This window comes from Bactrocera neohumeralis, chromosome 2, assembly GCF_024586455.1.
Source record: "Bactrocera neohumeralis isolate Rockhampton chromosome 2, APGP_CSIRO_Bneo_wtdbg2-racon-allhic-juicebox.fasta_v2, whole genome shotgun sequence".
NCBI classification, from domain to species: Eukaryota; Metazoa; Arthropoda; class Insecta; order Diptera; family Tephritidae; genus Bactrocera; species Bactrocera neohumeralis.
In genome coordinates this window covers 12,688,013-12,711,159 of record NC_065919.1, presented here as the reverse complement: position 1 = coordinate 12,711,159, position 23,147 = coordinate 12,688,013, and the positions used below count along the sequence as shown (strand labels likewise).

At 37.1% G+C, this 23,147-nt stretch overlaps 6 protein-coding genes across 13 annotated transcripts in view; 2 read left to right on the top strand and 4 right to left on the bottom strand.

The window, feature by feature from the left end:
* The window catches only part of LOC126762974 (trithorax group protein osa), a 97,621-nt gene extending 94,469 nt beyond the window's left edge, over positions 1–3,152 (bottom strand). For 6 of the 7 annotated variants that reach the window (XM_050480087.1, XM_050480141.1, XM_050480107.1 and 3 more), the window contains exon 1: positions 1,614–3,152. The gene's annotated coding sequence lies outside the window, so the exon portion shown is untranslated. Of the gene's footprint in view, positions 1–580; positions 1,144–1,613 lie in introns of those variants that run through there. The other variant, XM_050480097.1, reaches the window with a different exon arrangement.
* Positions 3,153–3,493: 341 nt separating this feature from the next.
* LOC126751760 (vacuolar protein sorting-associated protein 37B) lies at positions 3,494–4,523 on the top strand. The gene has a single exon (XM_050462268.1). The coding sequence runs from the start codon at positions 3,650–3,652 to the stop codon at positions 4,289–4,291; it is 642 nt and encodes a 213-aa protein (XP_050318225.1). The 5' UTR covers positions 3,494–3,649; the 3' UTR covers positions 4,292–4,523.
* Positions 4,524–4,585: 62 nt separating this feature from the next.
* LOC126751759 (katanin p60 ATPase-containing subunit A-like 1) lies at positions 4,586–7,623 on the bottom strand. Of its 2 annotated transcripts, none has more exons than XM_050462266.1 (7): positions 7,440–7,623; positions 6,700–6,921; positions 6,416–6,639; positions 5,994–6,355; positions 5,814–5,935; positions 5,107–5,663; positions 4,586–5,045 (listed from the first exon to the last, which is right to left on the bottom strand). In XM_050462266.1, the coding sequence occupies exons 1-7, from the start codon at positions 7,449–7,451 to the stop codon at positions 4,847–4,849; spliced, it is 1,698 nt and encodes a 565-aa protein (XP_050318223.1). In that variant the 5' UTR covers positions 7,452–7,623; the 3' UTR covers positions 4,586–4,846. The 2 variants fall into 2 exon arrangements, with proteins under 2 accessions (XP_050318223.1, XP_050318224.1); XM_050462267.1 differs by lacking the exon at positions 7,440–7,623 and adding an exon at positions 7,294–7,312.
* Positions 7,624–8,058: 435 nt separating this feature from the next.
* LOC126751758 (MMS19 nucleotide excision repair protein) lies at positions 8,059–12,627 on the top strand. Its single transcript, XM_050462265.1, has 7 exons — positions 8,059–8,278; positions 8,336–8,719; positions 8,781–9,130; positions 9,186–10,676; positions 10,735–10,980; positions 11,042–11,209; positions 12,137–12,627. The coding sequence occupies exons 1-7, from the start codon at positions 8,194–8,196 to the stop codon at positions 12,326–12,328; spliced, it is 2,916 nt and encodes a 971-aa protein (XP_050318222.1). The 5' UTR covers positions 8,059–8,193; the 3' UTR covers positions 12,329–12,627.
* LOC126751762 (MORN repeat-containing protein 4 homolog) lies at positions 12,617–13,729 on the bottom strand. The gene is made up of 3 exons (XM_050462269.1): positions 13,580–13,729; positions 13,233–13,503; positions 12,617–13,175 (listed from the first exon to the last, which is right to left on the bottom strand). Exons 1-3 carry the CDS (start codon positions 13,599–13,601, stop codon positions 12,908–12,910), a joined length of 561 nt encoding a protein of 186 aa, XP_050318226.1. The 5' UTR covers positions 13,602–13,729; the 3' UTR covers positions 12,617–12,907.
* A 2,063-nt stretch (positions 13,730–15,792) lies between these two features.
* LOC126751538 (serine/arginine repetitive matrix protein 2) overlaps positions 15,793–23,147 on the bottom strand; it is a 32,334-nt gene continuing 24,979 nt past the window's right edge. The window contains 4 exon segments of the mRNA XM_050461889.1: positions 15,793–16,506; positions 16,581–16,778; positions 16,856–16,984; positions 18,468–18,544. Of these exon segments, the coding sequence (XP_050317846.1) occupies positions 16,617–16,778; positions 16,856–16,984; positions 18,468–18,544 (368 nt within the window). The 3' untranslated portion in view covers positions 15,793–16,506; positions 16,581–16,616.

Genomic DNA, 23,147 nt, shown 5'->3' with positions numbered 1-23,147 from the left:
AATAAAATAGCTTCTATTGCTGCTCAATGTGATTGGTTTGATGTTCGTCGAGGCATATGTATACTTCAATGCACCGAATAGTATGTATGTATTAATTCCGAAATTTGGTTTAATTGCCAACACCCCAAGTGCAAATGTGAATATGTATTATTTTTTCAATCGTGCTTTTTATACAGTTTTTTTACAAATGTATTTGCTCATGATGGTTTGATGTTCGTCGAGGCATATGTAAGGCAAATAGTATGTATGTATAGTTGCCAACACCCCAAGTGCAAAAAAATTATTTTTTCAATCGTCTTTTTAATAAAATACATGATGTGGCCGGTAGAAACAAATCGTTGTTATATCAAAAAAAAAAAGTAGCGATTGAGAGAAACATCGGAATCAGTGCGATTGACGAGGGCTGTGAACGATATAAGCGACACGACACGGCGGCGATATAACAACGTCAAACATTCAACATTTATCCAACAACAACAATAAAATAGTAGTAGAAATAGACAGGAATACGATATAAAGAGAACGAATGTGAATCGACACAATATGGCAGGCTATAGCTAAGCGCAGCACACCACCCTACCGCGAGAATGCTCTTCCACTATTCTCCTCTAGACCGCTCAGCAACCCGTGACAACTTCTTTTAACCTACTACTTCTTCCCACTTTCGTAGTTGCGACAACCAGGCAACCTGGTAGAAGACAACGGCTGTGGTAAACACGCTCTCATTCAATGGCTGTGTTCGTAACGTTGTGTTGTTGTTGTGCTGTGTTATCGTGCCTTCATTATAGTTATCTCTTTCTATCTCATTCACTATACGTATGCATTAATACATATCGTTTTGCTTGTCACACTCACGACTGCACAGCAGATACTTCTGTGAGATTTTGTGCAACGCGAAAATATGATTTTAATGATTTTTTGGTAACTCGTATTTTTAATTTAATTTTACACATCACAGAGCACATTTTTTTATATTTCACTTTCACATAAAGCAAGCTTATATATTTAATTAAATATATGCTGAATTTTATAAATTAATTCCCACAATTTCCAAGGTAAAATCACTAATTTTCCATGCATTAGCACTAAGCAATCGAGACAACGAGTCGAAAGTACGTACGTATATTCGTATGGTTCCCGGACTTTTTACTTTGGATAGCTTAAAACAACATATTTTCAGCAGCAGTCGGTTCGTTTCATACGTCGTAATATCGTAGTACTTAACAACTCGTTGCTGCCGCGCGCACTCAGCGTTGCATTTTAATAGCCATACATGTGGAATCATACTAACGAGGCATATTATTTTTAAAATAAAAGTAAAAGAAAAAATAAAATAAAAAACTAAATGTAATGTTTAATAACTAATATTTAAATTCAAATGAATTATTAATCATTATCGATGTGTTATTATTTTCTTATAAATTATTAACTTTAGTTGGTAAATGAGTTTAGTTTAAATTTTCTAAAGGGCCTTGTGCAAATTATTGAAATTCTCTTAAATAAATGTAATTGAACCTGAAAACTAATTTTTCAACGTATAGCCTTTGCTTTGATTTCTTAATCAGCAAATCGAAATAGATATTTCAAGACGTGATTTGGATTTCGATACTTACGCATTTATATCATCACTGCAACGTCGCGCATAAAATTATTGTATGTCCAAATCTTGAAGTAGAAAACACTGTAAAATTAATATTCCTTTAATCAGGCAAAATTTCCGAAAGTGTAGAGTTCACAGTGCAATGCTGTTCTACGATGTTTGTGCTAAAAAGATTTGTAACAAAAACTGTCCGAATAATCACCAACAATCTGTATACGGCTTTTCCCTTCCACTTTGTCACTTCTTCGTTTGGTTGTATTCACGATACACTCATGATTTTTCACCAGCGATTTTCACCAATTCACTACAAAAACATTTCGAATAAGACAACAGCTCTGTTTTTACATTGCTTTGTCTTGCTTTACTTTGCACAATCTGCTTCTTCCTAATATTCGTCGTTTTTGACTTTAATATCTGCTGTTTCTGTTCTTTGCGTACTTTGTTTTGTTTTTCGTTGTTCCCTACTCACTTTCTATGTATCCTATTCGCATGCGGCTTTTTTTACCATTACTCGCCAATAGGTGTGAGAGAGACATAAATAAGTACACAGTGATGATTGCAATAACAATTACCATGCAGCTACGATGACCACCTTCGACGATTGCTTCACTTCTGCCAAGCGATGGTACTGCGCGAACGTTGTATTAAAAAGAAAACACAACGAGTTTCTTTTCTTTTGCTTATTCTGTCTATGCCTTGTATTTATTTCGTCTGATTCTTTTTCACTTTTCAATTCGTCGATGACTTTTATTAGTGCGTAATGTCGGCACCAACTACTTTTATTCTCTACTTAATTTTGCAATTAATGTGGAAACGAGGGTAGTGTAAGCCCCTCTTCCAAGTTCTATGCTCCAAGCTATATCAAAATTATGACGAGGACTCCACCCGGAGGCTGTTCGGCAATTAATGTTTGCGCAGACGATTCATTCAAATAATCCAGCAAATGTATGATATATTTAATGGCAGGCAAACCTTGTATCTAGCCACACCTGCCTAACTTTGCTCTTTTAAACTATTGGAATATGAATTGTTTAAAAACGATTGCAAAACTATTCATAACCATTAGTCGTAATCACTTTCACATAAACAGTTTCAGTTTTTCAAAACCAACTCAAATACACTGCTATATTTGGCTCACTTACAACAATCCCAGTCCATTAATAGGTATCTAGATTTTCTATAATCACCACGCTATTAAAGTCTTTAAATTTTTTCACAGTTTTTCACGGGGAAAGTTGGAAATTTTCAATTTTCTTTTTTCCTTTATGAGTGGAATACACGAGACCGAAGAAACGCTTGGCTTTCGGGACACGAACAAATTTTTATGTAGTCGTCTGAAAATTTTTCACTTGCGATGCGGTCCTTTTCTTTAAACACACTTTTTACTCAAACTATTAACATTTCGAAACAACTTTTTCACTCTTTTTGTTTCTGCACCTTTCAATAACATTTTTAACACTTTTTCGCCCTTTAAACTAGTGTATTTTATTAAAATATTCATTCAAATGCATTACGCCGAAATACACGAATATATCAAAATGGCGCACGCTAATGGAAGTGTTTGCAAAGCATTGCCAACGTGAATTACCAACATGTAACCGAATGTGGAAGCCATTTATTTCGTTCTACAATCCTAATTTATCGGCTTGCCAACCTTGCAATTAAATTTCCATATGCCCCAAAGAATTTTTTAACTATTATTATTTTTTAACTATTATTATTTAGAACATTAAACTATTGTTATCATCCTAATCATTCTCTAATAGTTATAATATTTTTGAAAATATATTATTGTATCAGGCGATTTCAATATTTAAGCAATGTTTATATCAAATATGTATTGTTTATTTAAATCGTTAAATAAGGCTGGCAGTTCTAAGTTGAAATTTCGTTTGGACTTTTTGACAAGTGTGATGTTTGAGTTTACTAGCACCGTCATAAGTCGCAATTAGAAAAATAGCTTTACAGTTAATAACACCTAAAAGAACGAATATAATTTAAATTAGTGAAGCATTTTAAAGTAACTTCTAGCAGATAACAAAACTTAAAATGTATCAAGAGTATTTAAATCAGCTGCAATCATCAATAGCCCCTCTCTCATCAGACGAACTCAAGGATTTACTCAACGATGACGAAAAGCTCGATGAGAAAGTGAGTGTAGTACTGGAAAACCTCAAAACACAAAAGGACGACTTACTCATCGAAAATCGGTCCAAGGCCGAGAGCAATATTGAAAAAGAACCTAAAATCATCGAATTGCGTGGAAAAGTGAATGAATTGATGGAGGAAGCGAAGAAGTCTTGTCAAGCTGTACAGGAGAAATTAGGCGAAGTGAAAGAAAAATCGGGTAGCGTTAGTCAAGAAACTGCTTTAGCGTTGATACAAACAGCTGCTGCTGAAAGCGAAGAGGCAACAGACGCTTTAATTAAACAATTCACAGACAATGAAATCGGCGTGGAGGCATTCCTAGACGATTTTCTTGTTACGCGCAAAACGATGCACTTACGGAAACTCAAAGCTGAGAAAATGCAAGAGCTAATGCGTAAGCAAACTCAAGCGCCACAACGTGGTAATCCTTTGTTACCAAATAGTGGATTTTATCCGACACCAGGTGTACCTAGTATGGGTGTTGGTGGTGTTCCGTACCCACTAGGGCCCATGATGCCGATGCCACCACCACGCCCTTACTAGTAACCCAAGTCCAGCTGCCGAGCACTACCTTTCAAAAAATTTGCGAATTCGCCATACATTAAAAGGTTATAATTAAGTAGCAGCTCCCTTTAAACATAAATATCTCATTTTTAAATATATAGTATTGTTAAAATGTTACGTAGTGATAAGTGGCTACGAGTCGCTGAAAATAAATAATAATAATACATTTTAGGCACTACTAAATAAAATTATTTACAATTGAAGAAAACTACGCGAGATTGTTTTTGCATATTAAATTTAAATAGAGGTATAAAATGACTTTAACGGCTTCAGTTAATTGTAAATTGAAGGTTTTATTTCTTAATAAAGTTTTTGTTAGTCTTATTAATTATTTTATAAAATTGATCTCTTTTTGATGCTTAATTTCGATTTTATATTATATAACTCTTTCAACACTTCTCTAGCTATGCTATTCAAAATCAAGTTCATTACAGCCATGTTTGGCTAAACGTACGCCTTTTCAGTATTTAAATTATATAGTTATTTGTAATTAAAATGCTACTAATTGCAGCAAATGCGGTAATACTTCCGTCATCATGACGAACCAAACTCATTCATCCACTTTTCGTATTTTTCCAAATCCGCTTTTGAAACACTCTTATTGCAGCGACTAATGGCTTCTGTGAAATCTTGATTCGAAACAGGAAGATCTACTTCCTCTGTGGCCAATTGTCGTATTTGTTCCGGCGTGAGACCAGCTATCTTTCGGCGCATTGACATCATACTAGCATCCCTTAAAGAAAAAAAGAAATGTAAACAATAACTTCTATATAATTTGGTTTCATGTAGTCCACCTGCAGACGTTGGTAATGTCAGCACCAGAATAACCCTCTAATTTCTTGGCGATTTCGGACAAGTTTACGCTTTCGTCCACTTTAACCTCACGCAGATTAATCTTTAGCAATGCTTCACGCCCTTCATCAGTTGGCAACGGTATATAAATACGTTTTTCTAATCGACGGCGTAACGCTTCATCTATGTCCCAAGGAAAATTTGTAGCAGCCAATACCATGACGACCTTCGTAGCCTCTTCGCTGCCCACACCATCCATTTGCACCAGCAGCTCTGATTTCACACGGCGTGAGGCTTCATGTTCCGATTCAGAACCACGCCGTGAACAAAGTGAATCAATTTCATCGATGAATATTGTACTTGGCGCATAGAATCGTGCCATTTCGAACAATAAACGTACCATTTTCTCCGATTCTCCACGATATTTTGATGTAAGTGTTGAAGATGATACATTAAAAAATGTTGTGCCGCATTCTGTTGCCACTGCTTTAGCTAACATTGTTTTACCCGTCCCCGGAGGACCAACCATGAGTACGCCTTTCCACGGACGTCGGATGCCCTAAATAAATTTAATAATAATTAAAAAAATAAATTGTGGAAATTGAATTTCAGATTATGAAAAACTTCGATCATTACAACAAAGCAAGAAAGTGGAATTAAAAGCAACCCTTTCTTAGATTATTACATTGTATTATAAAGCTGTTTTTACCTTGAAGTAGTCAGGCATAAGCATCGGCAGCACGACCGCTTCCTCTAGTAAACGTTTAGCATCGTGCAGGTCGGCTATATCATTCCAACGCACCTTAGGGTTGCGTTGCAGTATATCACGTTCTTAAAAAACAATAGTTTGTCTATTTAATTTTAAGGAAAAACAAAATTTCATACTCACCAAGTATATCTACCAGTTCGGCTTCCATGTGTGTACTGGGTTGAAATTTTTTTTCCTCCTTCTCTTCATTTTCCGCCGCCTCTTCATCACGATTTTCATCGTCTTTGTTACCGACATTATCGGCACCACTTGCCGCATTACTACTAACTCCATTGCTCGAATGTGTTGTTTTTCGGCTCGATGTTGATGACGTCGATCTTCCATTCTGTTGCGCGCGTATATTGTTTCCACCACTCCCAGCTATGGTACGTCTAGTAGTGGCACCTCCTGTGGCATTACGCTGTGGTATTATACTTTTGCCGACACCGGCAGTAGCTTTTTTATTCGGTATACCACTTCGGCTTCTATTTGGCACTGCGGGTCTATAATATATAAGTATATGCAATTATAAATGTGTGGCGAAACAAACTAAAAATATATACTTTTCCAAACGTGGTGGTCCCCAAACATCTGGATCTTTAGGAGGCGGAGTCCAAATATCGGGATCGGGTCGAAACCAAGCTGATGGATCTTTTGTTTCATCTTCACTGACTTGTGTTTTCAATTTATGTGCGAAAGGTGTGTTTTGCAAATCTAGTGTCATTTCTGATAGAGTTCGCTGTATGGCCTTAATTTGCGAGTATTCTTTTTCAATTTGCTGTGCTATCTATAAAGCAATGAAACTATTAATATATTGATTCATTTCGAATCGCATTTAATAACTTACCAATTTCCATTTGCTTTTACGCAGTGAATCGTTCGTAGATTTAACCATGCGATCTAACATGCCACCTAGTCCCTCATAATATATGCAAGCAGAGTCATAGTTGCCGGTATAGGCCATGTCACGCGCCAGCTTTGCGTTCTCACATATTTCCACTATTGAAGTTTTGGCCATCACGGTCATTCCTACACAAGATTTCGTCTTTTGCTTCCTACCTCGTAATAGCTAATGTGGTATAAAGCACGCACGCATGCAAAAAATTTAATTCAAAAGGTCGTGTTGAACAAAGCGATGGTGACAGCAGAGCGGCGTCATTGACGGAGTCAATATAACATATATAGACAATTAGCCATCAACAGTTATATTGCGAAAGTAAATAGAAGTACATATAAAAACTTGGTTGGCAAAAATGGAAAGTGAGACTGGAGAGTGTCAGCTATAAGGCGTCGCTCAAGTTGACAAATTATAGAAAAAGCAATGAACATTATACACAATTAAAAAGAAAAGTTATATTGTTCAAATTTAATTGATTATTTATAAATGGAATTAGTTTGAATCATTGCAAGTGATTTATGTCCACACCCTTTACTTATCTACCTTTATTCTATATATTATGCCTAAAAATAATCATCAATTTATTTTACTTTTTGCTTTAATGACTGCTGCCACTACTCACTTTCGTCTTTGGTTTTTCTTAAACTATCTTTATACGGAAGTTGCGGAAGTATTCCTATTCTACTTACGGTTATGGACATTAGATCGCGCCTTTTTCATACACTTCTAATCTTGAAACGTTAATTACTATTCTAAGTTTACGAATTAAGACTTATTTTTAATTTAAACCGTATATTTTATTTTATTTTTGCCGTTAAATAAACGGGTGTAATATTTCTTCACTACTTGTCTTCTCGTTTCTCTTTTCTTATTCTTTGTCTTAGCTTCTGAGGAAATGTCAACTGCTATTACTGACAGTGTTGCCTTTCCCTTTTTATAATCACAAGATCGTTGGAATATTCTATTTTTTTTTACCAGCGTACACCATGTCATAAGTCGTTTATGCCTTTTGTGTAAAAAATAAATAAATAGGTCTTTTAATTTGTTTTACATTATCAATCGTCATTACAAATGATATATCAGAACTATTTATGCTTTTGTTGCTATTCATATTATTGTTGTCGTCGCCAAAATTAGAAATGGCATGCTCCCATGAAGTCGTGCTGCTTTTCAAATAACTGTGCCCCTAAGAAAGTGTGTATTTTAATATTTGACAGATGCCATCTGCCGCTCGCCGTCGTATATGTGTACGATGTAAAAGCACTTTAAAACACTTCCCTATAAAATAATTAACATCTCTAACGATTAATTCTTTATATCGAACACATTTGACATATTTGGTGCACACTTTGGACGAATTTATTTATTTTTTTATTTGCTGTGGATAAAAGGATTAATCCAATCTTATACAATCTTCCGGTCGCCACTTGAAGATATATTGAAATGACACCTTTAACACAGGATGGTATAGAGAAAGCATTCGTTAGTGAAGCGGCATTGCAACAGGCAGCTGCTAATGTTAGTAAAAGTAAGTGCTTTATCATTGCGTATTGTACATTTTTACTAAGTGTTTGCCCATGATTAGATGTAGTTATGGGCTTATATGATGTATCATATGTTGTGGAGCAAATGGGCTTCGCTCTAACTTCAACTACCTTAGAACAACGGATTAAAGGAACACAGCTTTTATCCAGTATGCTGCAACAGCTGCCAAAGGATTACCTTAATTCAAAACAATTGGAGTTCCTTACAGCTTTCTACACGGATCGGCTGAAAGATCATCACAGTGTGCTCCCTGCTGTGATAGAGGGCATACATGCCTTATTGGAAATGACGGAATTGCCTGCAGAAAGTGTACCGAAATTCTTAAACACATTTTTTAAGCACAGTAGTTGCCAGTCACATCAACGAGGAGAACGTGGAAAGTGGTTCAAAATATTGCAGTTGGCATCCCAGCGATATGATAAAGGTAGTTATTTTAGTGTTATCTTAACCATTATAAAAATTGTGATTTAATTTTTTTAACCTAGAACTTAAAGAAATGGGTGGCGACTTCATGTACGGCTTAATAAATTCCATTGATGGTGAACATGATCCACGTAATTTAGATTTTGTATTTACTTTTATGCCAGACTTGATCAAGCATTTTTCGCTGTTGCATTTGGCCGAAGAAATGTTTGAAATCTTTGCTTGTTATTTCCCCATTGATTTTACTCCGAGTCGTGAGGATCCTAGTAATATTTCTCGCAATGAATTGGCTGCTAAATTATCGGATTGTTTGGTGGCATCCCCGGAATTCATTGAATGGTTAGTGCCTTTGGCTTTGGAAAAACTGGAAAGCGATTTGGTAGAGGCCAAATTGGACTCTTTGGAACTTTTGGTAAAATTGTATATTATATTTATATTTAGTATAATCAACAATTGGTAAATTATAGCGCAAAGCTGCAGTAAATTTTACTTCTAAATCAATATCGGAACATTTCGATGTGATCTGGACAGCGTTGAAATCGGAAATTTTCCCGGGAGGCGGTAATTCGGATATTATCTCCGCGGGACTTGTTCTTTTGCGAACTATTTTGGAGCAGGCTTATGAAACACCAGACATCAGTCACAGTTACCAAACTAAGGTGTTAGGTACAATTTTAACTCACCTGAGTGATGTCAATCAGCACCTATACAATCCATCCACGGCCATTGCATTGGTGTGTGTATCCGGCGATCCACTTTTCGCTAGTGATCGCATACTTAATACTTTTTTATTAAAACTAAACACGCAATCTAAAATTGTCGATGGTGAGGGCGACAAGATAGCTGGTTACAATGAAGAGCAACGTATTAAAGTGTACGACATTATCGCGCAGCTATTTAAAATAGTTGCAATACGAGATTGTTTAGAGAAGCTCAATCGTACTACATGCAATCAAATTCATGCCGATATAATAACAGTACTACGTGTTAATATTGAAGCTGATGTTCAACAGCAAAATATTGATTTAAAAAATGCCGCACTCAGCGTATTGACCGAGAGTGTGCCATTAATCAGCGAAAAAAATCGTGCCCTCATCTTCAAAGTACTTATACAGCTGATCACACATGACTCACTCGAGCTGGAGTGCATAGGACTGTTGGAATTGTTGGGCGCTTTGTATCCAATTGAAGTACAATCCAACTGCATTGATGTGTTAATACGGAATTTTGCCATTTATTCGAATTTCGTAAAGCGTAAAATATTCCGGCACTTGTTGCGCCTGGTTATACATGCGGCATTCACGTCGCGTGTACTCGATTTAGTATGGCATTATGCGTTCGGTCAAAATATACCACAAGATGATCAATTGTTAGCGCTTGAAGCGGTTAATATGCTATTAAATAGCGGCGATGCACGGCTGGTCGTCGACCTGCAAAACAACAATTGTCTCATTGCAAAGCTGATGGAGTTGGCTTTGGGACCGTCAACACTCAGTGTACCTGCGTTGGAACAAATCGCCATAGCAATATGTCGTATTGAGCAACATTTGTCTGTCTCCGAACAATATATAATTGTCACGGAATACTTACCACAGTTGCAATTAAAGTCTGCCGCACATTTGTATGTCGCCAAAGGCCTATTGGGTCGCTTGCATCAGGATATTAGTCTGGATGACTTTTTCGAATGGCTGCTAACTGAGTTGACGCAACAGTCGTTGAATGGTAATGATGTGGGTGAAGATAAGGAGAAATTGCATACCGTTGCTCGTCAGTTGCTTTGTAGTGTAGTTAATCGAATGGATGGCAATGAACAAAATCATAGTAATTTGAATAAGGTAGTGATGCAACTGAAGGACAAAATAAGAGAAGACAACACACTGTCTGTGCATACTTTGGCGTGGATGGCGAAAGGCCTTATTGTAGCTGGTAGTGATTTGGCGTCTGGAATTATTGAAACTGTGAGTGCATATAATCGGAAAGAGTGTATAATTCCATAAATTACCCTTTTCTTTGTAGCTCACAGAATTGTTGGAACACTCTATCCTAGGCACAGTTGCAACGCGTGCATTCGAAATCATCGCAATGGAGTGTGAAGAACTGTTTTTACCAAAGGTCGAAATCCTATACAAGCAGAAGTTGTTCCATACAGTTTTGGCCAAGCTGGGGAATAAGCTGAATGCACATTCCGAAAACTATCTGATTGCTTTTATTTTTGTGCTAAAAGGTGCACCGCACATTGTGCAGAAAATGAACATCGAAAAGGTAATTGAATCAAGTTTCATTTTATTCACTCTAATTGGTCTAAGTAATTGTCTAATAACAGGTTGGTCCACTGCTTTTCAAATCGCTGGATTGTGATCACACGGAAATGCTCTACATTTCACTGGAAATTTGTGGACGTTTCGTTGCAATGCGTGATGAATACTTCCTCAGGCATTTGAGTCATTTGATACCGAGATGTATACAGTTGTCCAAATACCAAAAATCTATGGTAAGTGCAGAGATAAAAAGGACAATTTTTTTGTTTCAAAATTCGTATACCAAAGTCATCATAGTATTAATTTCAAAATAGCTCTCTGCGTTCATATTCGCTTCTCCATGCAACGAATTAGCTGGACAAAACATTGTAATTTTTTTTTTTTACTTGACACGCTTGATATTGTTTTAACGGCAGGAAAGTTTAATGAAATCATTTTGAGAAATGCTGTCTGTTGACAGCTCTTGGCGGGATAATATCCGGGCCTGTTTCGGTTACTTAGACCCGACTGTCGTGCGAGTGGATTTCATACACCTCATGCTATATTTTGAAAATCCAGACTATAAAATCGCATTACGAGCTGAGTCTGTCTGTACGCCAATTAGCCTCTCAGTTTTTAAGATATCGATATGAAATTTTGTACACGTCCTTTTCTCCCCAAGAAGCCGTTCATTTATCGGAAACAACGTTTTCGTATATATAGCATAAAAATTTCCTTCCCAAACGATCAAAATCATGTCTCTATTTGAAAAACTTGTTTCTTTGTCAAGATATCGTCACGAAATTCGGCATGGATTATTATATTATTGTTGTTGTTGTAGCAGCAGAATTTTGCCGAGTTGACAGTCCTTGGGCGGATAAAAATGCGGGTCCATTCCGGCTACGTAGACCCGATTGTTGTGGGAACGGGCATGGATTTTTGTCTAAGGCAACGGTAAAGTCCCCGAAAATATTGTTCACATCCAACTACTATAGGGTATAGTTGCCATAGAAACTGATGGATCAGAATCCAATGTGAAAGCTATTATAGGTTCAGTACAACCGACATTACGGGTTTTTTGTTTTAATTTTATATTTAAAGTAAAACCTCTAAAAAAAAATTATTTCTAACGCCTTCTTCCCCTAATTAAAAATTTCTAATAATTTCCCCTCAATTTGCAGAAAGTTCGTATATCCGCTTTAAGTCTTCTACACGACATTACCAAATACCCCACGCATGTCTTGTTAACATATAAATTGGATGTTGTGCTAGAGCTGGCCGCCGCGCTGGACGATAATAAGCGCTTGGTTCGCAACACAGCTGTGCGTACGCGAAACGCCTGGTTCTTGGTGGGCACAGCCGAGGACAATTAATACATGGGCAAGTGGATGCTGCCACATCAATGGGAATACGTCTCCCTGCTGTGTTGTTTTTGTTTTAGATACAATATACTTAAATTTTTATGCAGACAAGTACAATACCTTAGCAATAAAATAGATAAACAGCGGACAATTTCATATGGACATACATACAAAGATGTATATGTATGTTGTATATGGTATGCGCGCACAGGTGTTTTTAAAAATTAGCAATTTTAATTTATAAACACATTTTACAAGAAACTGAAAAAAATTAACTAGAAAACCAAATAAAAAACACTGTTTTTCTATTATATTTTGGGCTAATTTCCTCAACGTTTATTCGTAAAAGATAATATGAACATTATTTATTTTTGAGTGAGTAGCATTTCAAAAACGTGTGTACTTTTTGCGAAAGATCTGGTAGTGTGTTTGTGGACATAATAGTTGGAGTCCACTTTGTTGCGGTACCATAGAACCGACTGATATGGGAACGTCATCGTACATATGTATACGCATATGCGGATAAGTATGTATGTTTGTGTAGCTATATTATGTCGTATGTTTTGTACATGTGTGCATGCATGCTTAAGGCTAATACGGATGGTCACACAGCGAACGCGCCATAAGCGCACATTTTTGCGCGCGCTGCACTACGTCCGGACAGCGTTGCTTGCGCACCAGGCGACAGTCTTGAAAGAAGCCTTCGTTGCGCGGAAAGCCATTTGTGAAATCGCGAAAAGTCAACAAGCCGAGTCCCCAGATTTTGCCACCACGAAATTCGCCTTCGAATTTCATGCCATCGGAACGCCAAAATATGCCATGACCATGGAACCAACCATGCATAAATTCACCTTCGTATCTAATAACACGATTAATAAGTATGAACACGAATTTTCTAAAACATTTGCTAGCTCACTTGGCGCCATCGGAGAACCATAGACAGCCGAGGCCATGACTCAGTCCATCGGAGAATTGGCCGTCGTAACGTGTGCCATCGGGAAATTGTAAATGACCAATACCATGTTTCTGGCCGCGTTGATCCCATTCACCGATGTAACGTGTGGAGTCCTCATACCGCCAACCGCCAACTTTTACAGCACCAAAGGAAGTGGTGTTTTCGGCGCGACCATGATGAGCGCCACCGCCACCACCGGCCATCATTCCGCGACTCACTTCGCTTACGACACCTAGAAGAGTGAAGTTAATAGTTAATGGTATTCAATATCAAATAGGAGTAGGCAAACGTGTTTGTATGCTTCTCACTTTGATCCTCGTAGTCGTCCATGCTGCTTGTTGGCTCTTTTGTGGAAGGTATTTAGATTTTTATTGAATTATTTGTTAAGTAAAATGCAAACTGCAATGAAAAAGTAATGTAAACTGAATGCTAAATGTTGCTGGAATGGAATGCAATGAAAAGACACTCAAATTCTTAGTAGAAGCGCTACATCTGATTCGTTATGCGTTTTCGGTGCATTAGAAGGGGGGCTTTTATTGCTGCAGCATGTTGCTGTTGAGGCCAACGGACATGCAACTATTCTGGACCATTAAGTGCAAAAGGAAACGATTTGTTTTTTTATTGAAGGTGAGGTTGGGTATACAAATTTTAATGTAATAATTTTGTTTTGATTTGCTTATATATGTATATCTAAATATAAAATTACAATTTTCAAAATAATGTTTAAAAACTAGCTTTCAAGACCTTCAACTATTACCTAAGATAACCTCAAATATTTTATAAAATTATTTTCAACTCAAAAGAAAAAATATATTAAGTATATCAAAGTATACAATTCAAACTGTTTTTTGTCTTGCGAGCGTAGCGTCTTGTCATATGTCTACTATACATGCGCAAATTTTTCGACTTGTTTGGCTTCTTACCACAGCAGCAGCATTGAGTGCATTTCCAAATCCAAATCTAATTAGCATATTTTGCCTGGAAATTGTCAATGTTTCGACCAAATTTCTTTTGCATGCACTCATTTCTTCAGTGACTACTTTTCATCTAGCTTGAATGTCAAACTCAAATGTGCTGTATTTAGCGGTTCGCAAGCTACTTCCGGTAGCGCAACGGTAATTCTTCTTTACTGGCGTAGAAACCGCTTACTCGGTTGTAGCCGAGTTAATAACAGCGCGCCAGTCGTTTCTTCTTCTCGCAAGGTCGCGCCAATTCGAGATTCCAAGCGAAGCCAGCTCCTTCTCCACCTGGTCCCTCCCACGATTGGAGGATAGAGACATGTGTAGAAGTTAACGCAAGTGAGGAAAGTTCTCTGATCGCTATTCAGCTGCAGCTCACGACTTCCGGTCTTAGACCAAGTATCCTCTGGGTAGCCAAAGAACATCCTTTCGAGGGCGAGTTAAAGTGAGAAGGCGAAACATTTCCTCCACAGAGTTGTGCGCTGGGTTTGGGACCCGCCACGTAAAAAACGCACCCCATGAACAGTCTGAAACAACCTCGGATGAGAGACCCCTCCTTTTGATGACAACGGCAATTACCTAATCAGAATTTAGTTAAAAGTGGATATTAAGAAAACATTTGAAATTCGCGTATGTTGTTTTTGTAGCGGCATAATTCTGCCGAGTTGAGAGTCCTCGGTCGGATAAAAGCCCGGGTACTCTCTGGTTACGTATAATATATTCTGCTAATGTATGAGTATTTCGTTTGAATTCTCGATTTTGCATTGCATTTTATCATTTTCTAATTTGTCTCTGACTGTGTCACCTTCTCTCTCCTCCTTGATAGAATATCATGACACCAGCTTAAATGTTAAGTTAACTGTAGTCTGTATCCTGGACTTCTGTTAACTGGGTATTCAAGCCCATGTACTTCATTTACATATTATATAGGTTACGGATCATTCGGAATAACTTTGTCTAAGAGACTATAGTCCCACAGACTGGTTTTGAGCCAACGATTTTCGGGTGAAATTTTTTAAGGATCGTAAAAATTTGTTCGTCAGTTTTGAGATATCCGAATAAAATTGAATTATATAGGTGCATTTTGATAATCTATTGATCATTTGTCTGAATCGGTCAGATCGTACAACTATATCACATATCTGACATACAACCGATTATTCTGATTTTTAAAGCGTCGCGTTAAAATCGCTCGCCCGAAACCGGTTTTAGATCAAATAAAATCAATCAATAAAATTTAAATAAAGTTCATCTTCCCGATTTTATTAAGAAAAAAATGAAACCGCTCGAATATAGCTGCAAGAACAATACCAAAGAAGCAAACAAACTCAAAACAATTCCGGTGTACAACTCCCAAGCTATACACACAATAACAAATCTAAGAGCAATTATAAAACTTTGTTTTTTAAGTTTAATTAATTTTATTCTTTATTATATACTCTTATACATTTTACTGAATTTCAAAATTTCTGCAAATATTTAAACGGTGTGACACTTCCGCTTGTTATTTTAATGAGTTTGTGTTACGAAAACAAAAAACAAAATAATAATAAGATAAAGTATTACAATTATTGAAGTTTATTAAAGATAAGAGAATAATGCTTTGACACAAGTATTCGTAAATGTAAAGTAGGTATACATATATGTATAAAGAATATCAATATCCCTATGTATGTGCAAATCAAGTACACACATACATACGTATGATGCGCGAGTGTTTCACAAGTGGCCTTAAAGGTATACAATACAATTTATATGCAGATATATGTATATATTCACTATGTTTACTAGTAAGGTTTTAAAGAATTTTTTTTTGATTTTTAGTTTTGAATCGTAATTGGAAAAATCTTTAAGTAGGTATGTATGTATATGTGCATAATTATAATATAATTTAATTGCGAATAAATAAACAGCAAACTTCATTCCATGCGTCGCTGAAAGTAATTAAAATGACAAAATAAAGAAAATTATTTGTTTACAAATCATGTTCGTGTAAAATTGTTAGTATTTCATAATTGGAAATTCTTTTAAAACCTTAAATATTGTTTTTTTTTTGTTTTTCATAATAATATTTTACTTTTATATTAACTAGTTATACGTCCAACTCCAAATTGTCTACGAATTTCATTTGAGAATTTCACATCTCCAAGGATTTGCCGTTCGGTGGTGAGTAAAACCTACCTACATGCCTTTGTGGGCAAGAGTGTGTGCAGAAGTTTTACTGAATGAATGTGCCATAAGACTTATGTGTATTAGCTGCTTGGTTACTCGTTTAGCTGTGAAAATTATTTAAAAAGCAAGTTATTAACATATACATTTCAATTATATAAGTATGTGTGTATGTGCATACCCAACTTCCGCTTATACGTTTACGCGCTGCTTCTCTTTACAGCTTCTTCAAATAGGCGGCGCACTTCACCGCACTGCTGACCTGCCCGGTATTGAGGAGATTCAACTTCTTATGCTTTGCACGGAATTTCCTCACATAGGCATCAATTAGATTCTTGATCTTATGAGGATTAATTTCGCCCGAACGACTGTGACAAATCTGCGCATGCGTTGCAATTAAATGATTATTAATAAATAAAACAGTAAATTGGTGTATTTTCATCAAGTTCAACAAACCTTTGGCACAGCTCGCCGCATAATCTCCTTGTAGTCATCTTTAGTGATCTGTTTCTTATTGAAACGTGGCTTCAAAACCAATTTGACTTCTTCAACGACACGCTCCTGTCGATTCAGCTTACGCAAAAACTATATTTTTGAGTAAAAGAAGAAGAAATAAAGCGGTGAATTAAAAAAAAAAGACTGTAAAGGATATTTTAAGTAGAATTAGTACAGACAATTTTTTTGCATATGTCCTTTTTTATTTCTGAGAATTATGAAAAAAATAGAAATAGATCCGTGATTCGATTCTTGTCTTTGGAAGGGAAATCGCGCTGTCAATTCGAAATGCTTTCGTATGCTGTACGAAATCGTTGAAAATATTGCAGAAGTGTTTTGGGAGGCTACTTTATCACGAACACAAGTACAATTATTGTGACAACGGCAGAAAGTCTTGAATCTTTAGCAACGTTTGACTTCGCGTAAAGTCGCAAAAGAGGTGCTTGACAACGTAGCTGGGGACTCCACATTCGGCGCATCATTACTTGTGGCTAGACGTTGATTTATGAATATGCCGTCGAAACTGTCCAACAATGTAATGAATGGTGATACAAAAATGAGCCGAAACCGAAAAAAAGCTGAGGGCACGGAGGGCTATCCCAGACTAGGCTTATATTATAACAGATGTTTGGAAAATTGGATAAAGCATTGGTATGCTTGTATTGGCTAGGAACCTATTTTAAAGGCGATAAAAAAGATTTGTTGCCCTTCCACGGCAGTCCGGTGTAAGTAATCGGAACGGACCCAGATTTTTCTTCGACTAAGAATTGTCCCCTCGGCACCACTCCTCAAATTACTTCAGGAATGTTTTCTGTCGCTACAACAACAACATTTGTATTAAAATACGGGTTAAATTTGATCACATGGTACATGGTGACTCTTTTCCTTCAAAGGCACATCGCTTTTTGAGTAGTCACATCCAAGTGTCTCGTAAACGCCTGTCACAGAGGATAACATGACAAAAGCACATGATTTCGGATTGGCGGGCAGCCCGACGATTGAAGGTCTGCGATATGAAACGTGGATCCACTGTTACACACTAGAAAACTAGGATCTGCCGAAAACTGAAGAACGGTCTTCTGGCATTCCCGACGTATGATCTACATCGACTTCCAGAGAAGGGGGAAATTCAGCCAAACAGTGCTCCAGTAAGGCGATTTATTGAACATGTTCCTATAAAAATATTTCCCAGACGGAATAAAGAAGTTGAAGCATCGTGCGTCATGTTTACCAAATATGCTGTATTTTCCAACAATTCTAAATTGATCATCAAATAATGGTATCATTTGGAAGTGCGGGCATTTCAATTATAATATTTAGTAATGCAATTGAATATATTCCAAAAAATCAAAACTTTGGGAGGCTTGCTTTCAACAAATTGTGAGCGAAATATAAAATTTTTATTTATCACAGGTGCCAAAGGAACAAATTATTAACTTAAGAACGACAATTTAGTAATACAAATTTTTTGTACAAAATTGGTCTTAGAATTTTCTAAAAATCCACCAAATCTTAACTGCTCTGATAATCTTTTAACCTCTTCATTTTTAATGTAGGTATTCAAATTACTTACCTTATCTTTGACTTGTAATTCAACGGCTGAGTTTGGTACGTCATCATAGACCTTAACGTGATCGTCGGTTTTAGTGACTGCAAAGAGTTTATATAAAATTATAAATATAACAAAATATATGCAATAGTTTCTTTTTAGAGATATTTTTGGCAATGCAATTTTTCAAATTATGGCAACAATTGAAGTGAAATACACACACCTGAATAGGTATGTGAACAGCAATTCGTTGGTTTCGTGTATTCTTTAGTGACATCAATATTTTTGTTTTTGTTAAACACTTACTTAAAACTATTATATGTATATACATATATTTATAATTTTGTATTGAAGTCATTAAATTTGTTTATTACAAGAGTTACACGTGGTTATAATATTATTATAGCATAAATCATATTCGATGGCCTCGGAGCGACTGCTGCTGCCTCATTTCCACGACAATCGGTTCAGATACTACAACTGTTGTAGACTGCGTATTTGGACTGCTAATATAAAAATCTATCTATAAAATTATTGTTAATAAGGTTCTTAATACCGAGTTTTCCAATAGCGATGATATGATTTCTAAATGTCGTTTCGCCCTTTTTTAATATGTCAAGGTGTGTGTTTTTTTTCATTTTAATGTTTACAATTTTATCATGGAAAGACATACTCATGAATAAAGTTCGCAAATTGTTCAATTTTATTATCAAAATAATCATTCTCCAATTGCAACTTTTCGTGCACTTTTGTCATTCCACCTTTTTTGTCCACCTGCGCTCGCTATTTCTGGAATTGTTGAAATTTTTGAGCGTACATTTTCCTTATATAATGTTCAAGTGCCAATAAGAGAAAGAACCGCTCGAAGTAATGAAAATATTGCTGCCGTTCAGGCAAGTGTTGCACAATTTGACGATTCCAAGATGTTCTCAAGAATTGGTACTGCCTCAAACCACAAACTATCGGATTTTGTGAAAAGGTTTGGCCTTGCATCCGTATAAAATTATTCTCACTCAAAAACTGAAGCCATTAGACCAACTTAAAAGTCGTGAATTGGCTGATTTTGCCTTGGAACAATTTGAAAAAGGAAATCATCGTCTCCGATGAGGCTCACCTTCATTGACCTAAATTGATAGTTTGGTTTGGTTTTCGACTGTGGGATCATCTAATCGAACTTCTTTCTAAATGACGCTGGTGACACCGTTACTGTCAATGGAGAGCGGTATAAATCGATGAAGAAGTTGATCTTGACGACGTCTGGTTCCAACAATACGGGGCTACGTGCCACACAGCACTTGACACGACCGTATTATTGCGAGAAAAGTTTGGAGATTCGATTATTTCAAGAAATTGTGGCATTGAATGGCCTTCAAGAAGTTGTGATTTAACACGATTAGACTACTTCATGTCTGGTTATTTGAAGTCTTTGGTCTTTAGCAATAAACCAGACTGTCTTCAAGCTTTAGAAGTCAATATTGAACGTGCTATTCATAACAAAGACTTGATTTAGTGGAAAAAGTACTTAGAAATTGGGTTCGTTGAATTCGACTCTGCAAAATAAGTCGTGGAAGCCATTTGAATAATGTTATATTCAAAACTTAATTGCACCGATTGTACTTCGCATTAAATAAAGAACATTTGAATTTCAATTAACAATCACTTCTGTTTTGTTTTTTTTTTAATCACATCACTCTTTTTGGAAAACCCTGTACAAGAATCAGGCAAAGATTGTAAGATCTGTTATTATGTGTCAGTTGTTTTTAGGCATTAGACATGTGTCAGACAATTTTCTTTCTAATGCGTTTAATTTCGATCAAAAGAGTAATCGGATACGCATTCCCTAGAAACCAAATTTGCCTCAAGATCAAATTTAATCCGTTCTGGTCCATTTATACTACACTCGTAAACTGAATCGATAAATATTTTTTCCTAAATTCCTAAAATCTCGTGTGTAGTATGTTCTCCATATATGAAGTAGTGTGTGCTTGGCAGCTGTCTGTTTACGATGCCGAAAGTTTGTCTGACAAAAGTGTTTTGGGCACATGAACACAAGTATTTGAGTGGGATAAAGCATCCAGTGAAGGCCGGGAAGTCATCGAAAATTTCTCTCATACCTCCACCTTTGTTAGAGAGAGCAGAGGAATTCACATTCTGCTGTGTCCTTGCTAGACTCGTACCAAAAAACCTGAATACGCCATCACATTCTAACATGATTGTGACTGACTTTTTGGACAAACACGAAACGAGAGTCATCACTAGGGCAACAATTGACTCGATTTTATTAATTTTTGTGACAAGGGCATATTACTGTCAGGAAAATATGTTAACAGAATTATTGATTCAGTAATGTATCTCAGAGATTGACAAATATTTTAGATATAAATCCAAAGATAAGCACTGAGATCTTGTCAGCACCTGGAGCATTGAAAATGTATGGTTCGTTTTCGACCATTTTTGGGTAAGAGGTGCCATACCATAATGACACTATTTGCACATAGTTTTTTGAATCACGTTGATTGATATAACCAATCTTCAAAATATCTTTTAAAAAGATATTTATCTTTATTTTGATCGCTCAATAATAGCCCATCCATATTCATTAATCTATGCCAAATTACATTAAGATATCTTGAAAAATAAAAAAGTTGCAAAGTTTCAAGAAGATGCGACGTTTTCGAACCAAATTTTATTCAAGGATGAGGCCCATTTCTAGCTCTATGGGTTTGCAAACAAGCAAAATCGCCGCATTTGGGACGAAGAGCAACCTGAAGAGATTCAAGAGCAGCCATTTTATCCAGAGAAAATAACGGTTACTGGATGCCTGAAATTGAAGCTCGTGATCTCGGCGAGGAGGATGGATGGATGGAGTCATGTGTAGAAGTTCACAGTTTTCTGATTACCATTCACTTGGAATGGCCAGAAACGATTCTTTTACATATGGTTCAAGCAATTCACGATTTTCGGCCTTAGACCAAGTATCTCTGGGTAGCCAAAGAACATCCGTTTGAAGGCTAGCTAAAGTGAGAAGGCGAAACATCACCTCCACAGGGTTTTACGCTGGGTTTAGGACCCACCACCTAAAAAAAAACGCCCCCAATGAAAAGGAACAAAAAGTCTCGGAAGAGAAATGACCAAAGATGCCCCCGCCATGATATCAAAATCGTGCTTGGCGACTTTAACGCCAGGGTGGGCAAGGAAAGTATCTTTGGCACAACAGGTGGTAAATTCAGCCTCCATGAGGAAACATCCCCAAATGGGTTGAGGCTGATCGTCTTCGCCGGGGCCCCAAATATGGTTATCTGTAGTACTAGTAGTAGTGCGTACATTCCGAAGTCCTAACATCGACTCGGACCACTATCTTGTTCCAGCCAAGATACGCACTCGCCTCTGCGCAGCAAAAAACCCACGTCAACAAACACAAGGAAGGTTCGACGTCGAGAAGGTGGAATCACAAGGGACAGCCGAACGATTTTTTACTCGACTTGCACTCCTGCTCTCTGAGAGCACTCGTCAACAACTCGGTATAAGGAACTGTGGGACGGCATTTCAAGCTCCTTACGTACAGCTGCAACCGAAATCATTGGTTTTCGGAAAATGCAAAAGAACAGCTGGTGCAACGAGGGATAGATTACGAGAGTTGAAGAGGGAAGCGAGACGCATTTGCACACAGAAAAAGAGAGAGGCCGAAATGCGTGAGTACGAAGAGCTTGAGCGACTAACAGAAGATTTCAAGACCGGAACATACTCTTGTAGAACCCCCAGAAGTGATCTAGTAACTGATGCCCAGAGCGTACTAAAATTATGGAGGGAACACTTCTCTAGCCTGTGGAATGCCAGTGAAAGCATAACGTCACGAGACGAAAAACCCGATTCCCCACTCGATGACGATAGAGCAGACGTTCCATTGCCCGACCATGAACAAGTTCGAATAGCAATTCCCCGTCTGAAGAACAACAAAGCGGCAGGGTCGATGGATTGCCGACCGAGCTCTTCAAACACGGCGACGAAGAACTGATAAGGAGCATGCTTCATTGTAAATATGGTCGGACGAAAGCATGCCCGACGATTGGAGTTTAAGTGTGCTTTGTCCAATCCACAAAAAGGGAGACCACACAATCTGCGCCAACTACCGTGGGATAAGTCTCCTAAACATCGCATATAAGGTTTTATCGGACGTATTGTGTGAAAAATTATCAACAAACTGATTGGATCTTATCAGTGTGGCTTTAAGCCTGGAAAATCAACAACCGACCAGATATTCACCAAGCACCAAACTTTAGAAAAGACCCGTAAAAAGAGAATCGACACATACCACCTCTTCGTCGACTTCAATGCTCCTTTTGACAGCACGAAAAAGAACTGCCTTTATGCCGCTATGTCTGTATTTGGTATCGCCGCAGAACTAATACAGCTGTGTAAACTGGTATTGAGCAATACCAAAAGCTCCATCAGGATCGGAAAGGACCTCTCCGAGCCGTTCGATACCAAACGAGGTTTCAGACAAGGCGAGTCCCTATCGTGAGACTTCTTCAATCTGCTGCTGGAGAAAATAGCAAAGCAAATGAGTCTGACGAAATATCTTCTGTCACTGTTGTCACTATTGACAGTCATAACTTCCAAGTTGTAGATAGTTTCGTCTATCTTGGAACCAGCATTAACAGCAACAACAATGTCAGCCTCAAAATCTAACGCAGAATAACTCTT

Excerpts from the sequence above, each read along its gene's own strand:
- LOC126751760 (XM_050462268.1), top strand. The coding sequence starts at position 3,650 with ATGTATCAAGAGTATTTAAATCAGCTGCAATCATCAATAGCCCCTCTC.
- LOC126751759 (XM_050462266.1), bottom strand. Across the intron at positions 6,640-6,699 it reads GTAAAAGCAAATGGAAATTG|ATAGCACAGCAAATTGAAAA; the intron begins GTAAGTTATTAA and ends ATTGCTTTATAG. Across the intron at positions 5,046-5,106 it reads GACATTACCAACGTCTGCAG|GGATGCTAGTATGATGTCAA; the intron begins GTGGACTACATG and ends TTTTTCTTTAAG.
- LOC126751758 (XM_050462265.1), top strand. The coding sequence starts at position 8,194 with ATGACACCTTTAACACAGGATGGTATAGAGAAAGCATTCGTTAGTGAA. Across the intron at positions 8,279-8,335 it reads AGCTGCTAATGTTAGTAAAA|ATGTAGTTATGGGCTTATAT; the intron begins GTAAGTGCTTTA and ends GCCCATGATTAG. Across the intron at positions 9,131-9,185 it reads TGGACTCTTTGGAACTTTTG|CGCAAAGCTGCAGTAAATTT; the intron begins GTAAAATTGTAT and ends GGTAAATTATAG.
- LOC126751762 (XM_050462269.1), bottom strand. The coding sequence starts at position 13,601 with ATGGACGACTACGAGGATCAAA. Across the intron at positions 13,504-13,579 it reads GGACGACTACGAGGATCAAA|GTGTCGTAAGCGAAGTGAGT; the intron begins GTGAGAAGCATA and ends TCACTCTTCTAG. Across the intron at positions 13,176-13,232 it reads TGGTTCTCCGATGGCGCCAA|ATACGAAGGTGAATTTATGC; the intron begins GTGAGCTAGCAA and ends TCGTGTTATTAG.